The sequence below is a fragment of the Erythrolamprus reginae genome, chromosome 2 (assembly GCF_031021105.1).
Source record: "Erythrolamprus reginae isolate rEryReg1 chromosome 2, rEryReg1.hap1, whole genome shotgun sequence".
In the NCBI taxonomy this organism is placed as follows: domain Eukaryota; kingdom Metazoa; phylum Chordata; class Lepidosauria; order Squamata; family Dipsadidae; genus Erythrolamprus; species Erythrolamprus reginae.
In genome coordinates this window covers 69760362-69776253 of record NC_091951.1, presented here as the reverse complement: position 1 = coordinate 69776253, position 15892 = coordinate 69760362, and the positions used below count along the sequence as shown (strand labels likewise).

Genomic DNA, 15892 nt, shown 5'->3' with positions numbered 1-15892 from the left:
ATACATCTAGAGAGACATAAAACTAAATTGAATGAAATGGGATTAGGATTTTAAGTATGTGGAAGTCTTCGGAGAGGGGCGGCATACAAATCCAATAAATAATAATAATAATAATAATAATAATAATAATAATAATAAAAAAAAAAAAAACATGGATAGCAAGAATAGGTAAGAATGAATGTTGATTGAAAACAAAAGTGACTTTATGAGCAAAATCACTTTTCAACTTTTGGTTGAAAACCAAAGTGACTTTATGAGCAAAGCATGTAACAATGTTAGCAACAGAAAAGTCAGAATGTAAAGGGCAATTTAAAGTACCTCACTCATTACTTAATTATAATTTACCTATATATTTACTTCTGTCCTATCCACTGAAGCTTTCCTAGGAATAAGTTTGTTGATTAATTAAATGACAGTATTACAAACAACTTTCATTTTAATATTTTATTTATTGAACACTTTATTTTGAAGTATTTAGATACATTTCCATGGCTTGTCAGTTCATCTCTTGGGGAAAGTATTAGATACATTAAGCTCTACAATTTAAACAACACAAGGTATATATATATATATATCCATATAAATGCTGGGGCAACAAGCCATCTCCCAGTCTCATTCCACCTGCATTTCCCAATGAAAGGGGGGGGGGGAAAGGAAGTGTTGTTTTGTAGGAAACAAAGCTAAGCACACTCTATTCCATTACTGATAGATTCCAAGACTCTCAATGTTCCCAGGGAATCAAAACTGAAATGATATCAAGATGGATAATCAGGTTGCTTCTGGAATCATGGACCTTAATATCTCTTGCATATATGCACAATGTCATAGAGTGAAATTCCTAGAACATGATGCCAAAGCAACCTTTGTGATCTGTCTGGATCCACATTAGAAAAAACATTTATTTACCTTTAAAACCTGCAGCGATGCAAAAAAAAAAAAGGAGATGACTTTAATGAAATTGCCTTTGCATTAATGTTGCAACCTGCTCGCGGTAATACAGATTAATATGCCCTATATGCAAGAGATATTTAGGTCCATGATTACAGAAGCAACCTGATTATCCATGCCCTGTGTGCTTCCTTGTTCTCATTCAAACTAAACAATGGCTTGCAAATTCTTTGTATTTATATAGGTAGACCTTCCGTATCCACGAAACCATGACTGGAAAAATATTGCATAGGCATCAGGATGAATGCTAGTCATGGAAACAGCTGAGTGGAAGATAGAACTCCAATGAGTATTATAGTAATCTGATTCCCTTTGGAAATTAATCACAAATGTAGTTTCTAATATGTGATAGAAGAAAAGTTCACTCCACCAAACATACACAGCTGCAAAGTTCCCCTGCCGCAAATACTTAAATTTCTGAAAATTTATTATAAAACTTAAGTCTCATCAACATACAAAAGCCATTAGGCATAGTCCAGTCCAGAATGCATTTTGTATTCCACCAAAATAAAATAAAAGCCATATATTGAATTATGCAGTTCCCAGCATCCCACTGACAATTAGATTTTTAAAAAAATCAATAAAGTCTAATAGCAACCTTTTCAATGGTGATATTTTCCAACTCCATTGGACTATTAATTATTGTTATCCCCACATGCTTGAGGATGAGGAGAACTATAATTTTAGTACTTCCAGAGACCTTAGGTTGGAGAAGATAAATTACAAACACTATAACTAGGGGAATTGATAGTCTGGCTGATCCTTATAGTATGTTGGAAGGCAATCTGGAGTCTCCACTCTCACAAATCATCAGCATGACCAACGATCAGAAGTAGAACAGCTGCATATCAACTACATATACATAATGTTACCTAAAGTAAAACATAGAAGAAATAAAGAAGAATCATAATCAGATTCTCCTGTATCTTGAGAATCATTTTACCAGCCACTAATGGTGGTCAATGACTATTAATAATGATCCATGATAAACAGCACCTCAAAAAATATGGTATGTACCTGAACGACTGCCTCCTTTATAGGAAATGAAGGTCAAATTGATCTAAGCTACTTCTGGTTAACTGAGGCACACTGCTCATAGGCCCTCTCTTTCAATTTACAGGAACACACTTAAGTTAACTTCTTGTAGATGATCCTGCCACATTGACACCCTAGTAATTTATTGCCTGTGTGTCAAATACAGACTTAATAGACATTGAGATGCAATTCTGTTAACATGTATGAGATGCCTATGTAACTGAACTGAACACACTTCCATAACGAAAGACACACTTCATAAATGCCCATGGAGTTCTGTTGTATATACTATGTATGAAGAAAGATACAACAGTTTTGTGTATGTAAGAGATGTCTTCAGAACTGCTTATATTAGATGAACAGTATAGAACAAATGGGACAAATCTCTAATTCCCATAAAAGATTAAGTTCTAATTTGTTTTCAAACACAAAAAATGTTTAATACATATTGTGTCTAAAATCAAAAAATATTTTCCAGTTTCTGTTAAGGCAATTCCTTGTATCGCATTAAAGATTTCTATAAATTGTCATTACTAATTGACCAAATCTAATGTTATTCAACCACGAATATTTTCTCTGTTTGCTAATGAAGTATCCATTATTTATAGTAAAGAGCCTTGGTATTAGTTGAAATAGCAAATCTAGCCAATATAAACCTCGTTGCTAATCCTAGCAGAATTAATTGGCTAGCTTTTAGAATTTCAAAGAACTCTTACCAAGAAAACCAATATCCCTTTGCATGCACTCACTTGCTATTTTTTTGTTCTTAAAATTTCTTACTATTAAAGCCAAAAAATGCCCTATCACAAATGTTAGAAAGAATGAGTTTTGCTGCCCATTTCAAAATCCATGATGGGATGCAATTGAGAATTTAATATTAGTAGTCTCTATATACATGTTATATTCTTTCCTCCTTCCAGATGTAATACATTTATACAAACACAACTCCACTTTGTTGACCATTAGCTGGCTGGGGTGGCAAGAACAAAATCCAATCTCTTAAGAAAACCTTCAAGCACTAGCAAGCAGTCTTTTTTAGGAGCTACATAAAACTATGCTGGTATTCATGTGCTTCAAAGTCACCTATATGAATCAATCCTATTGCCATGACTGCTCAACAATGGGGTAGGGAGAACTTATCAAAATTATCTAAGCTGATTTTATGTGATTACTTCTCCCTAGTCTATGAAAGCAACATTGTATAAGCAGACCCTCCAGAGATCAAGAACTAATATGCTGAGATTTATTAGCCTTTACCCCCTCCATGTGGCTGTTGGAAAAAAGACTACTGCACATAGATTTCTAAATGCACTAAGGGGAAGTATTTTCATTTGTTTGCTGTGAAAAAAAGATGGGACAGAATAAAACCATCAAAACATTGAATACATGTATAATCCAGAAAGCTCATCAAATATATATTTTGCTTTAATTCTACTTCTAGGTAGCATTTTAAAAAAAGAAAAATAATCCATTATAATCTGTATTTTTCCAGTGATCGTTCACGAGCAACTCTGCTTTCAGGTTTTTAAGATGCCAAACCATTTCTTATGTAATCTTTTTTTCCACATAAAACATAATCATGTTTTTGGAGGCAATGTGTTATAATACATAGGGCAGTGTTTCCCAACCTTGGCAACTTGAAGATATTTGGACTTCAACTCCCAGAATTCCCCAGCCAGCATTCCAAATATCTTCAAGTTGCCAAGGTTGGGAAACACTGACATAGGGGAAAGGAAACCCTTTTTCTTGCAGATATTGGTGGTTTTGTTTCCCTACTATATTATTCTATGTATATTTCTAAAACTACTCATTTGTGGGCAATGGTGTTGTGATATTTAGTTTAGAAATATAGCCCTTTGGTTACCAAAAAAGAAAAAGAAAAAAAAGAAAAAGCAGCAAAACCCAGCAGCACAATGATAATTGTATGTATATATTTCTAAACTTCCTGGCGCAGTTGTTTTTGTAATGTGGAAAAGTTGAAATAATTTAACATAATGGGGCCTAGTTTTCAGTACATTTGGTTACGTTTAAAGTCTTTCCTGAAAGGCCTAGAACATTCCATTCCTCTATTCTTTTCCTACTGCATTATCATTTCCCATCTCATTTCCTGTAATTTCTTGATTGCAAATAACCTTAGTGATCTAAATCCTTAGGATGCAACTTCTTTGGCTTAAAATCTCCCCACCAATTAGTCCGTTCCAAGTCAGAACACACAAAAACGTCAGCATTGAAATGACAGCCAGTTTAAGAGAGCTTGTTTTTACTGCAAGAAGTACACCTCAAGCTGGCTGCGTCCAGGATAAAGGGTTTGCCAGCCAGCAAGTTCTCACATTCCAGGCAGGTGAAATGCTGTTTGTGCCAGGTAAGGCCTTCAGTTTGCAGGTAGTCTTCAGAAAATATGATCTGTGAAAGTAAACAGGTCCATTTATCATTCCTTTCCTGAATGTCCTCATTATGAAAGCATCACACACAGAGAAAGATACAAACACAATGCTGTTGACAAGCCAACAGTGTAAAGAGTGCATCCATGCTACTTAGCTTTGCGCAGAAAATAAATATTTACACATTCCTATAAAGAACAGAGTTCTAGACTAACCAAGCTGCAGAGAAGTTTACATTTAGTTCTAAGCATTGTTTGAAAACAAATGCTTGAAAAATACCTTTGGTTAGGAGACTTTTTGAACACAGTGAAATAGATTGTGTTCTTTATACAATATGTATCTAAAACAGGAGTTCCTTAAGTAATTTAAATTCCAGGAAAATCTAGTCTCATACGTACTTTATGCTTTCCCCAAATTCTATTTCCTTCTATCTACAGTAGTCCATGCTGTTATGTTAGTGAGCTTTATAGCATGGAACTGAGCCAAATCCCTCGAACATGGTTAACACTAAATCTTATCCAACCCTATCACAGTGTAATGGTTAACATGTAAAAAAAATGGCTAGTCTCATGCATGTATGCTACACAGGTGTCAAGAAAGGAAATTATGTCTAAGGAAAAGGAAACATCAGCTGCTATGAGGGGAAAAACCCCACAATGAATAAACATAGCCAAAGGTTGCTTATTATACTAAGCAGATATTTGATTGATTTCCAAGATCTTTTCAACTCTATAATGGGTCAACTGGCAGAGGAAATAGAGTGCAGAAAGGATATTAAAATTGTAGTTAATTGTATTATAATTTTAATTAGTACAAATTTATCTTTTTGTAACTAGTTTTTTTTTAAAAAAAATATTCCCTACAATCTAGTCTATGGTATATATTGAGTAATATGAAAGATGTTTCATTTGTTCATTTTTGCTTATTTCCCATATCCCACTTTTCTTCATATAATTCTGGCTCTGAAAATATACACCATGATTGTGAGCTCTGGCAAAAACTAAGCTTGGATTCTGGATGGCTGTTCCTTTATAGAAAAGCAGGAATCCTCAGAGGTTTCCAAAGCATGAGAAACCGAGCCCTATTTGCAAACCTAGATTTTGATAAATTGTTTAAAAATAAAAAACAGAGATGGAAGAACTATAAACTCAGCTGGGGCATTTTCTGAAGGATGTGTTTATGTGCTAAATAACATTTATGGTGACAGATCGGAGAGGTACAAGAATGCTTATTGGAAATATATTGCTGTAAAACATTTAACTGTATATGTACTTAATATCAGGCTCAAGGGACCAATTTGGAAGGAATAATATATTTATCTCGGGAATTGTTTTTAGTAAGATCAATACAAACTAAATAGCCTATGTGCACATATTAGTTTTAAGGGGACAGGGGAGAAGTAAGCTAATTCTATCATAAGCTAAGAGCAGTCCTTTTGGAAATAGGATAAGACAAGGAATAGAAATCAAATGGCATGGAATTGTCTGTTTGCTACTTCTAAGCAGCTCCAGGGGTAGCTTACTTCTGAATGGCAGCAGATTATAGTGTTTCTCTATCCTTGTAAAAATGAAGGCCATTTTAGCCTTTTAAAGCTTAAGTTCAAACAAAAATATATGCACTCAACATCATGGTATAAAATAAATATGCAGTATTCTCTGGAAAGTTCACTTATAATTTAAAAACATTCCCAGAAGAAATGAACAAAAGATTGTCCCATTGATCACCATATATAAAAGCACTATGCATATTTTGAATTCCTTTTTGGCAAGTCCTGCTTAAAAGGGAAAAGAGAGGAAAGATGTTGGATAAACATCTTGACTCCTTGCAGCTGTTTAGACCATCTCACATTTGGGGTCCAATATAGACAAGAAAAGACTACCCACTTTCACAGTAACCATACCTCATCACAAGCTGCACAGCGTGGCCTTATGCTGTCACAGTAATGGCGTCCACACCAGATGGCTCCATTGTTCCAGAAGTAGATCAAGTCAACAAGTGGTTCAGAGCACTTAGAGCACATAAAACATGCGGGATGCCATTGGTGATTGTAGCCGGCTCGGTCTGCATACACTACCGGAGACTCAGCAGGTAACACCTGCTTGCAGAAGTCACAACACTGGGGGGAAAAAAAGTCACATAATAATGAATTTCTCTCAATCAGCTTACATCCAAACACACTACCATTTGCTCTTCTCCAGGCATTTCCAAATGATATGCATGTGTGTGTGTATAGTCTCAATTCCTTTTCAATGCAGACTGCAGAGTGTTGGTGTAACATGGGCATACCTATGGAAGCCCATGATTGCTCTCACAGCTGCATTCTGCACGATCTGAAGCTCCCGAACACTCTTCAAAGGTAGCCCCATGTAGAGAGCATTATGTAGAACTCTCATGTAGAGAGAGTTCTATCAAAATACAATTCATGACATTGTCAAATTTCTTTTTAAAAAACCCTACTTATTATTAGGATTTTCACCTTCCTTCCTATTGAATGATTCAAAATTATTTATCTGTAATAACTCAAAGGAAAATGAAAGATTATGTAATTTTATTTCCTTTTGGCAGGGCTTATACAATGTACCACAGTCCTACTTCATACAGGCCGGTTGTCTTGCTAATCTATAACTATTCTATGACAGCCTAGAGATGCATTTGGAGTTCAGTGCCCCAATTTTCCCTGCAGTTTCCTAACTTTATAACCTTTAAAATGTGTTGGCTTCAGCTCCCAGAATTCCCTAGCCAGCCATATTGGGGGTGGGGATTTGGGGAATTAAAGTCAGCAAGTCTTAAAGTTATTAAGATTGAGAAACAGTGAACTAGAGTGATTTTCCAACCAAGGCCATCTTTCAGCACAGATACACCTTTGGGAGCAACACAACCATAGTTTACAATAGTTATGGCAGGCAAATTTAGTGGCAGCACCTCATAGCTCTTCCTTTTCTCCCTTATCCTCCATTCTGACATTGCCTTCTCATGCATGCTTGCCTTTTCTGTTCTCCAATGTCTGAACAGAATGATTGAAGTAGCTTTTGGGAACAGTTGCATTGAATTAAGAATAAGGATCACAAATTGTCCACTCCTTGGTCTACATTTCATTCACATTTTTTTACTTTGGCCCAATCAAAACTTCCCATAAGGCCTCAAGAAATGTCACATATTTGAAACCTTTTCATACAGTCAAAATCTTTTGCTATAGAATTGAGAATGAAAAAGCATGGTTACTAAAGGAGAAGAGTCTAGATCAGATATTATGAAGGACAAATACTTTCTTCTTAGGCAAAAAAATCAAGTCAAAGTAAGCTTGTATCAAAATTGCATGGGAAGGCTATACTGTTCTCTCCACATGCCAACCCTTTGTTTGTTTGATTTCTATGCTCAGGGTAGCTTACAACAAAAGTAATATAACATGTTTGAAATCTAAGTAAAATTACAATCTAAAATTCCCATAATTAAAAGTTATAATTAAAAGTTAAACAAACAGATCCATACACCATACATTCATTCATTGGGCAGGGCAAGATATTAAACTTTCAATGGCCCCAAGCCTGCCATCAGACATGGGTCTTTAAAACTTTATAGAAGACAGAAAGATTGGGGACAGTATGGATCTCTGAGGGGGAGCTGATTCCAGAGGGCCGGAGCCACCTCAGAGAAGGCTCTTCCCCTAGGCTCCGCCAGATGACATTGTCTAGCTGATGGGACCTGGAGAAGGTCAACTCTGTGGGACCTGACTGGCCACTGGGATGTATGAGGCAGAAGATGGCATGCTGAACCCGAACTCTTTTAAAAGTTTGGGTTCGGCGTTCGTTCGAATGCTGTGAAGCGCCGCCGCCCGGTAGGAGAGTGGGGAATCCCATTGTGGGATTCCCCACCTCCTTTTGCTTGCGGCGCTGCAAGCAAAAGGAGGTGGGGAATCCCACAATGGGATTCCGGGGGTGGGGCTTTGACGTCACGGAGACTCCTTCCTGGCTGGCCGAAATGGGGAGGAAGGAGTCTCCGTGATGTCAAATCTCCAGCCCCAGAATCCCATTGTGGGATTCCCTACCTCCTTTTGCTTGCAGCGCCGCTGCGGCATCCTTTTCCATAAAAATTAAAGGAAGCGAGGAGGGAGGAGTTCCTCTCTCTGAAATTTGCCCAGCTGGGTTTCGGGTATGGCACCAACCTCGACCCCATGGAAGAGGGGGAGGAGTGGCTATTATAGCCAGGGAGAGTCTTGGCCTGCGTAGGCTCATTGCTCCAGAGGTTGCGGGTTGCGAGTCCCTCCTGGTGAAGTTGGACTTAGGGGTTCAGGTGGGCCTGTTACTCACGTACCTGCCTCCCAGCTGCGTGTCAACAGCCCTGCCTGTGCTACTCGAGGAGGTGGCCGGGCTGGCGGTGGAGTTCCCCCGACTTATCGTCCTGGGGGACTTCAATCTGCCGTCGCTTGGCGGTTCCTCTGGACTGGCACAGGAGTTCATGGCCACCATGACAGCCATGGACCTAACTCAAGTAGTTCAGGGTCCGACTCACGAGGGTGGGCACGCATCCGATATGATATTCCTCTCTGAGCAACTGAGTAATGATCTGAAATTAAGGGGCTTAGAAGTGTTGCCTTTGTCGTGGTCAGATCATTTCCTACTGCGGCTTAACTTCCTGGCTCCAATCCTTCCCCGCAGGGAGGCGGAACCAATTAGGAGGTTCCGCCCCAGACGCCTGATGGATCCAGAAGGCTTCCAGATGGCGCTTGGGGTTATTCCAGATACACTTGTCCACAGTTCGGCAGAGTCTCTTGCTGAGGCCTGGAACAAGGCTGCAGGGGAGGCTCTTGACCGGATTGCGCCGTTGCGACCTCTCCGCGGCACTAGACCCCGTAGAGCTCCATGCTTCAAAGAGGAGCTCCGGGTGTTGAAGCGCCAGAAGAGACGTCTGGAGAAGCGATGGAGGAAGAGTAAGTCCGAATCCGATCGAACACTTGTAAGCAGTGTTCCCTCTAATTATTTTTTGGGGTGGGCGGAAAAGTATAGTGTCTGAGTGGCAGTCCCTTCGGGACTGGGCGGCACAGAAATAATAAATAAATAAATAAACAAACAAATAAAAAACCCACCCTGTTTTGCCTCAGAGTATTTCAAAATAAAATACTGTACTGTGTGTCTATAACAATGAGCTCATAATAGGGCAACTCTATCAATATCAAAATGCCACTGAAATAGTTGAGCTAGTTTCAAACTAGATTTTGATTTTCTTTCTCTCTTCCTTACTCCCATTCTTTTTCTTTCTCTTTTCCTTCCTCTCTTTTTTCTATCTGTTTCTCTCTCTTCCTCTCTTCCTCTCTCTCTCCTTCCCTCTCACTCTTTCCCTCTCGGCTTCTGGGCAGGTTTGGAAAACTCTGAGTTGATGATGATTTTTAAGTGAGCGATTGTTCACTGCTCAGCTTAGAGGGAACTATGCTTGTAAGAGCTCATATTAAGACTTACAAAGTGGCGCTCAAGGCGGCAAGATGCGCGTATCATGCCACCTTGATTGCATCAGCGGAATCCCGCCCGGCCGCTCTGTTTAGGGTAACCCGCTCCCTTCTTAATCAGAGGGGAGTTGGGGAGCCCTTGCAGAGTAGTGCCGAGGATTTTAACACGTTTTTCGCTGATAAAATCATCCGGATCCGAGCGGACCTCGACTCCAATTGTGAAACAGAGTCGACTGACAATGAGTCAGTCGAGGTGACTGGGGCTAAACGTCTTTGTCCATCTGTCTTGGAGGAGTTTGACTTGGTGACACCTGATGAAGTGGACAAGGCCATTGGAGCTGTGAGTTCCGCCACCTGTTTACTGGATCCGTGTCCCTCTTGGCTGGTTTCGGCCAGTCGAGGGGTGACACGGAGCTGGGTCCAGGAGATTGTCAACGCCTCCTTGGGGAGGGGGTCCTTTCCGCCCCTTTATAAGGAGGTGGTTGTGCGCCCCCTCCTCAAGAAGCCTTCCCTGGACCCAGCCGTGCTTAATAACTACCGTCCAGTCTCCAACCTTCCCTTCATGGGGAAGGTTGTCGAGAAGGTGGTGGCACTTCAACTCCAGCGGTCCTTGGATGAAGCCGATTATCTAGGTCCTCAGCAGTCTGGATTCAGGCCCGGCTACAGCATGGAAACTGCTTTGGTCGCGTTGATGGATGATCTCTGGTGGGCCCGGGACAGGGGCTTGTCCTCTGTCCTGGTGCTCCTTGACCTCTCAGCGGCTTTCGATACCATCGACCATGGTATCCTTCTGCGCCGGCTGGAGGGGTTGGGAGTGGGAGGCACTGTTCTTCAGTGGTTCTCCTCCTACCTCTCCAGTGAGTCGCATTCGGTGTTAGTGGGGGGTCAGAGGTCGACCCTGAGGTTTCTCCCTTGTGGGGTGCCTCAGGGGTCGGTCCTCTCCCCCCTGCTATTTAATATCTACATGAAACCGCTGGGTGAGATCATCCAAGGGCATGGGGTGAGGTATCATCAATATGCCGATGATACCCAGGTGTACATCTCCACCCCATGTCCAATCAATGAAGCAGTGGAAGTGATGTGCCGGTGCCTGGAGGCTGTTGGGGCCTGGATGGGTGTCAACAAACTCAAACTCAACCCAGACAAGACGGAGTGGCTGTGGGTTTTGCCTCCCAAGGACAATCCTATCTGTCCGTCCATTACCCTGGGGGGGGAATTATTGACCCCCTCAGAGAGGGTCTGCAACTCGGGCGTTCTCCTCAATCCACAGCTCACATTAGAAAAACACCTTTCAGCTGTGGCAAGGGGGGTGTTTGCCCAGGTTCGCCTGGTGCGCCAGTTGCGGCCCTATTTGGACCGGGAGTCATTGCTCACAGTCACTCATGCCCTCATCACCTCGAGGCTCGACTACTGTAACGCTCTCTACATGGGGCTACCTTTGAAAAGTGTTCGGAAACTTCAGATCGTGCAGAATGCAGCTGCGAGAGCAATTATGGGCTTCTCCAAGTATGCCCATATCACTCCAACACTCCACAGTCTGCATTGGCTGCCGATCAGTTTCCGGTCACAATTCAAAGTGTTGGTTATGACCTATAAAGCCCTTCATGGCACCGGACCAGAATATCTTCGGGACCGCCTCCTGCCGCACGAATCCCAGCGACCGGTTAGGTCCCACAGAGTTGGCCTTCTCCGGGTCCCGTCGACTAAACAATGTCGTCTGGCGGGACCCAGGGGAAGAGCCTTCTCTGTGGGGGCCCCAACCCTCTGGAACCAGCTCCCCCCTGAGATTAGGATTGCCCCCACCCTCCCTGCCTTTCGTAAACTCCTTAAGACCCACCTTTGCCGTCAGGCATGGGGAAACTAAAACACCTCCCCCTTGCCCATGTTGTTCTGTTGATTGATTGACTGTGTGCCTGTTTTTTATATATACTGTTTTTATGAGATTATTAATTTAAATTGTAACTGGATGGGTGGGCATTGGATTTGGTATTGTGTACCGTACTGTTTTTTAATTATTGTTGTGAGCCGCCCCGAGTTTGCGGAGAGGGGCGGCATATAAATCCAATAAACCTAAACCTAACCTAAACCTAAGCAAAAGGAGGTGGGGAATTCTGCACTGCTGCTGTTTGGGTTCGGCGAACTCACCTGAACTTCACAGCAAAGTTCGACCGAACTCGCCAAACCCGAACTTCGTTGGGGTCGCCTAACACTAGTCATAACCTACACTTTGAATTGTGTTCGGAACCAGTGCAGCTCACGGAGTGCTGAAGAGACATGGGCATTAGTCAGTACTGACAAGAGTTTCATTTTGTTTCAGGGGAAATGAAAATGTTTTCCTCAGAAAAACCTTCTGCCCATGACATCCTTTTTTGCATAGGAAATTAAACTTGGCCCATGATAGAATGTCTTGGTCAATTTGTTGTTCTTTTTGTTGTTAAAGCCCAGAATAAATTTCTCCAGGAAAATACCAGGGTGGCCAAATACACGTTTTTCTTTTACACCACAGCAAGGCTTCGAGTAATGATTTGTATCGTTACTACTTCAGAAAGAAAAACTTTAAAATAAATTAGAAAAATTTATCCTGTCAGTGAGCAGATGGTGACAACAGATATAAAAGTTATTTGGGTACTTTATCTCCTTGCAGTGTTAAATCAAGATCCACATTTCAAGAAGATTAATGGAGTCATGTAGAAGCACATATCCCAGACTCCATGTGCTCACCTCTGAGCTTTATCCCCAGACTCCAACTAATATTTTCCACTAAATTTTTATTCTGAATACAAGAAAAGGGGAAAGGACAATAACAGAATGATTAGGGGAGAGAGAGAGGGGGAGGGGGAGGGAGAGAGAGAGAAAGAGAAAAGGAAAGAGAAAAGACAATATTACAGGTACAATGCAATTTATATGTGGAGTGTACAACTTCAGAGCACAATTTCAAAAAGTAGTCAATTGCTGGGGGGCCCTTTAATTACTTTTTTGTCACGTTAGACAGGAAATACTTGAACGTTGTCCTGTAAGTTATTAAATTAGGCTTAACCTGAGTGACTATTTTCCATTTTAAAGATTATGATTGGTTTTCGGTTTTTAAAAGATACACATAGGGAAGGACAACCTATGATTTCAAGATCTGGAATTAGGATTTACTTTGTTATGCCAGGAAAACTTAAGACATTGTGGTCAAGCAAGTGCTGACATTTTTAGAGTTACTTTTTACTGGATGGCTGCTGGCTTCAAAAATGTACCGGAGTAGAAAGCAACACTATTTATTCAAGACAATAATGATTAAACTTCATGTTTTTGACAAACAATTGAATCAAGATAGTTTAATATCTGATTGTATACTGATTTAAGGTTCCAGGCATACCCCATAATGCTCTCTACATGGAAGCTGTTTGTCACTTAGAAGCCTTGTATGTCCTCGGGCCAGATTATTTGAAGGAGCATCTTTTCCAAGTTATATCTATCACACCCACCAGAGGTATGTTACTGGTTCCCTCTCTTAAGGGGGTCCATCTGATAGGACCAAAAAGGGCCTTCTCGATAATGGCTCCCTCCCTGTGGGACATCATACCTGAGGAAATAAGATTGTGCCTCATTTGAAGCTCTTTTGAAACTCTGAAAACATGTTAGAGTTTTGCCAATGGGCCTGAGGATCCCAGGGTAATATGGAGCTAAGTTGCTTTGATTGTTGTTACCAGGGGAATGTGAATTTATTGGGGTTTGTATTGGGCTTTTATTCTTGTAATTGCCTGGCTATATACATTTTATAAACAAATGAACAAACAAACAATCCCAAGTAGTTCAGATTATGTACAGGAAGCTTCAGGAGGTGTCTCCTCTTATATCAGCTTCCCTGCTTCTTAAGAATGGATAGAAAGTCCTTCTCTTGGGCTCATCATGGGTTTAGCACAATAGAAAGAGCATTTTATTGTCCCCACTCAGAACAGCCTTCTTAGTATTGACATTAAAAGCTGAACCTCCCTAAAGGAGGTGGCCACATTTATACCATCTCAATTGCTTTTCTGCCAATGAGCGACTTTCCTCCAGACAGATCAACTGTTAGAAAATATAAACATACTGCTTCCAACTGCTTTATAATTTGCATAAGGAATTTTTGCGTGTGTATTTTTTGTTTAATTTTGTTTTTGTCTTTTATACATTTTAAATTTGGGTATTATTTTAAATATAGTGGTACCTCTACTTAAGAACTTAATTCGTTCCGTGACCCAGGTTCTTAAGTAGAAAAGTTTGTAAGTAGAAGCAATTTTTCCCATAGGAGTCAATGTAAAAGCAAATAATGCGTGCAAACCCATTAGGAAAGAAATAAAAGCTGGGAATTTGGGTGGGGGGAGGAGGAGGAGGAAGAAGAGGAGGAGGACAGTCACTGCCAAAGGAAGAACGTGAGGTGAGGGGAATCAAAAAAATCCAAAACTTTAAGGCTTAAAAAAAGAAAGGGACTCTGAGGCGGCGAAGAGGAGTACGCACTTCCCATGCACCCGGCGCGGGGGACTGCTTCCCATACACTACGCCAGAGAGAGAAAAACCCAGGGGGAATGGCAGGAAACTGGCCGGGTCTTTGTGCCGCTCTCAAATTTCCTGGAAAATTTTCCGGGCTCGGGTTCTTAAGTAGAAAATGGTTCTTAAGAGGCAAAAAAATCTTGAACACCCGGTTCTTATCTAGAAAAGTTCTTAAGTAGAGGCGTTCTTAAGTAGAGGTAGCACTCTTCTGGAAAGTTGCCCCGAGTAATCCTTGAAACGTCTGATAGACAGAATATAAATCTTTTAAATTATGCCTGGAATGTATGTACGTATGAACAAATAAATAAACAGCTTTAATATATGGCTTAGAATATAACTTTTACCTCAACTTATACTCTAACAGTTATTGGAAATGTAGAGGAGATTGGCAAACAACTATCAAGTCCAGACTTGTAGGCTAGACTGGGGCGTTGAAAAAACAGCTTGAAACAAGAATAGCTAAATGCTTTTGTATTACTGCCAAGAAAGTTACACTAATAAAGTCATCTGGAGTTGAGCTCAAATTGAAGGAGGCTTTACTTTTATCTTCCACATTACTGTATTGGAGGAGGGCAGAAGAAGAGCTGCCTTAGCCAAACTAGAAAACTAAGAATTTGGGGTTGCTTAAAATTGAAGCATTAGTAGGATACCATTTCTCTCTTTAAGAACTCAGTCTCTTTTGTTCCTTCAGCAACAATAATTATTTGTTATTTACATACAGTACATAACCCACTGACTAGGAACCACCCAGAGTTGATCATAAGATGGGTGGCTATACAAATGTTTTAAACAAATGAATGAATTAGGGATTCAGCTCTTACTTCAAGCATTACCCTTGAAATTCCTCATCTATCATTAAAATGAGACACTGTGCGGAATTTATGTGGTGTCCTGCACTGGGGTTAAAATCCAGACGATAGCATGGGCTTCATTAAGGATGTTTTGGAATTTAAAGCCCTTTTCATCAAAAACAAGAACTATGTTGTCTGTAGCTTTAGACAGTGATGGTACAGTAATAACAGAACTTTGTGCTATAAAAGTTTGGCACTTTGCACAAAATTCCAATGTTGTTCTGATAGATAAAGAGAAATATAAACAAGTTTCAGAAAATAATGGAAAATTTAATACTGTGATGTTTTCTACTAAGAATCTCAAATGATTTAAATAATTACAAAAATATAAGGATCCTTGTAGAATTCTGCTGTTAATTATGAATCAGATTATACCAGTGATGGCGAATCTTTTTTTCTTTGGGCGCCGAAAAAGCGTGGACATGCACTATTGTGCATGTGTGAGTGCCCACACCCGTAATTCAATGCCTTGGGAGGGCAAAAACAGCTTCACCCGTCCCCTGGAAGCCCTCTGGAGGCCTGTTTCCCAACTTCTGGTGATCCCAGTAGGTTCGTGTTTTGCCCTCCACAGGTTCCAAAGTCTTCCCTGGAGTCTGGGGAGGGTAAAAACGCCCTCCCCCCCATCCCCCTGGAGGCTTTCTGGAAGCCAAAAATGCCCTCCCAAAGCATCAGTGTGAACCAAAAACCAGCTGATCAGCACACATATGCATGTTGGAGCT

General features: G+C 40.6%; 1 protein-coding gene across 1 annotated transcript in view; it reads right to left on the bottom strand.

The window, feature by feature from the left end:
* Positions 1–429: 429 nt before the first annotated feature.
* Positions 430–15892, bottom strand: part of LMCD1 (LIM and cysteine rich domains 1) — an 85157-nt gene continuing 69694 nt past the window's right edge. Inside the window, exons 5-7 of the mRNA XM_070738274.1 lie at positions 6265–6480; positions 3760–4386; positions 430–3611 (exon numbers count right to left, since the gene is read on the bottom strand). Coding sequence (XP_070594375.1) covers positions 4228–4386; positions 6265–6480 — 375 coding nt within the window. The 3' untranslated portion in view covers positions 430–3611; positions 3760–4227. The remainder of the gene's footprint in view (positions 3612–3759; positions 4387–6264; positions 6481–15892) is intronic.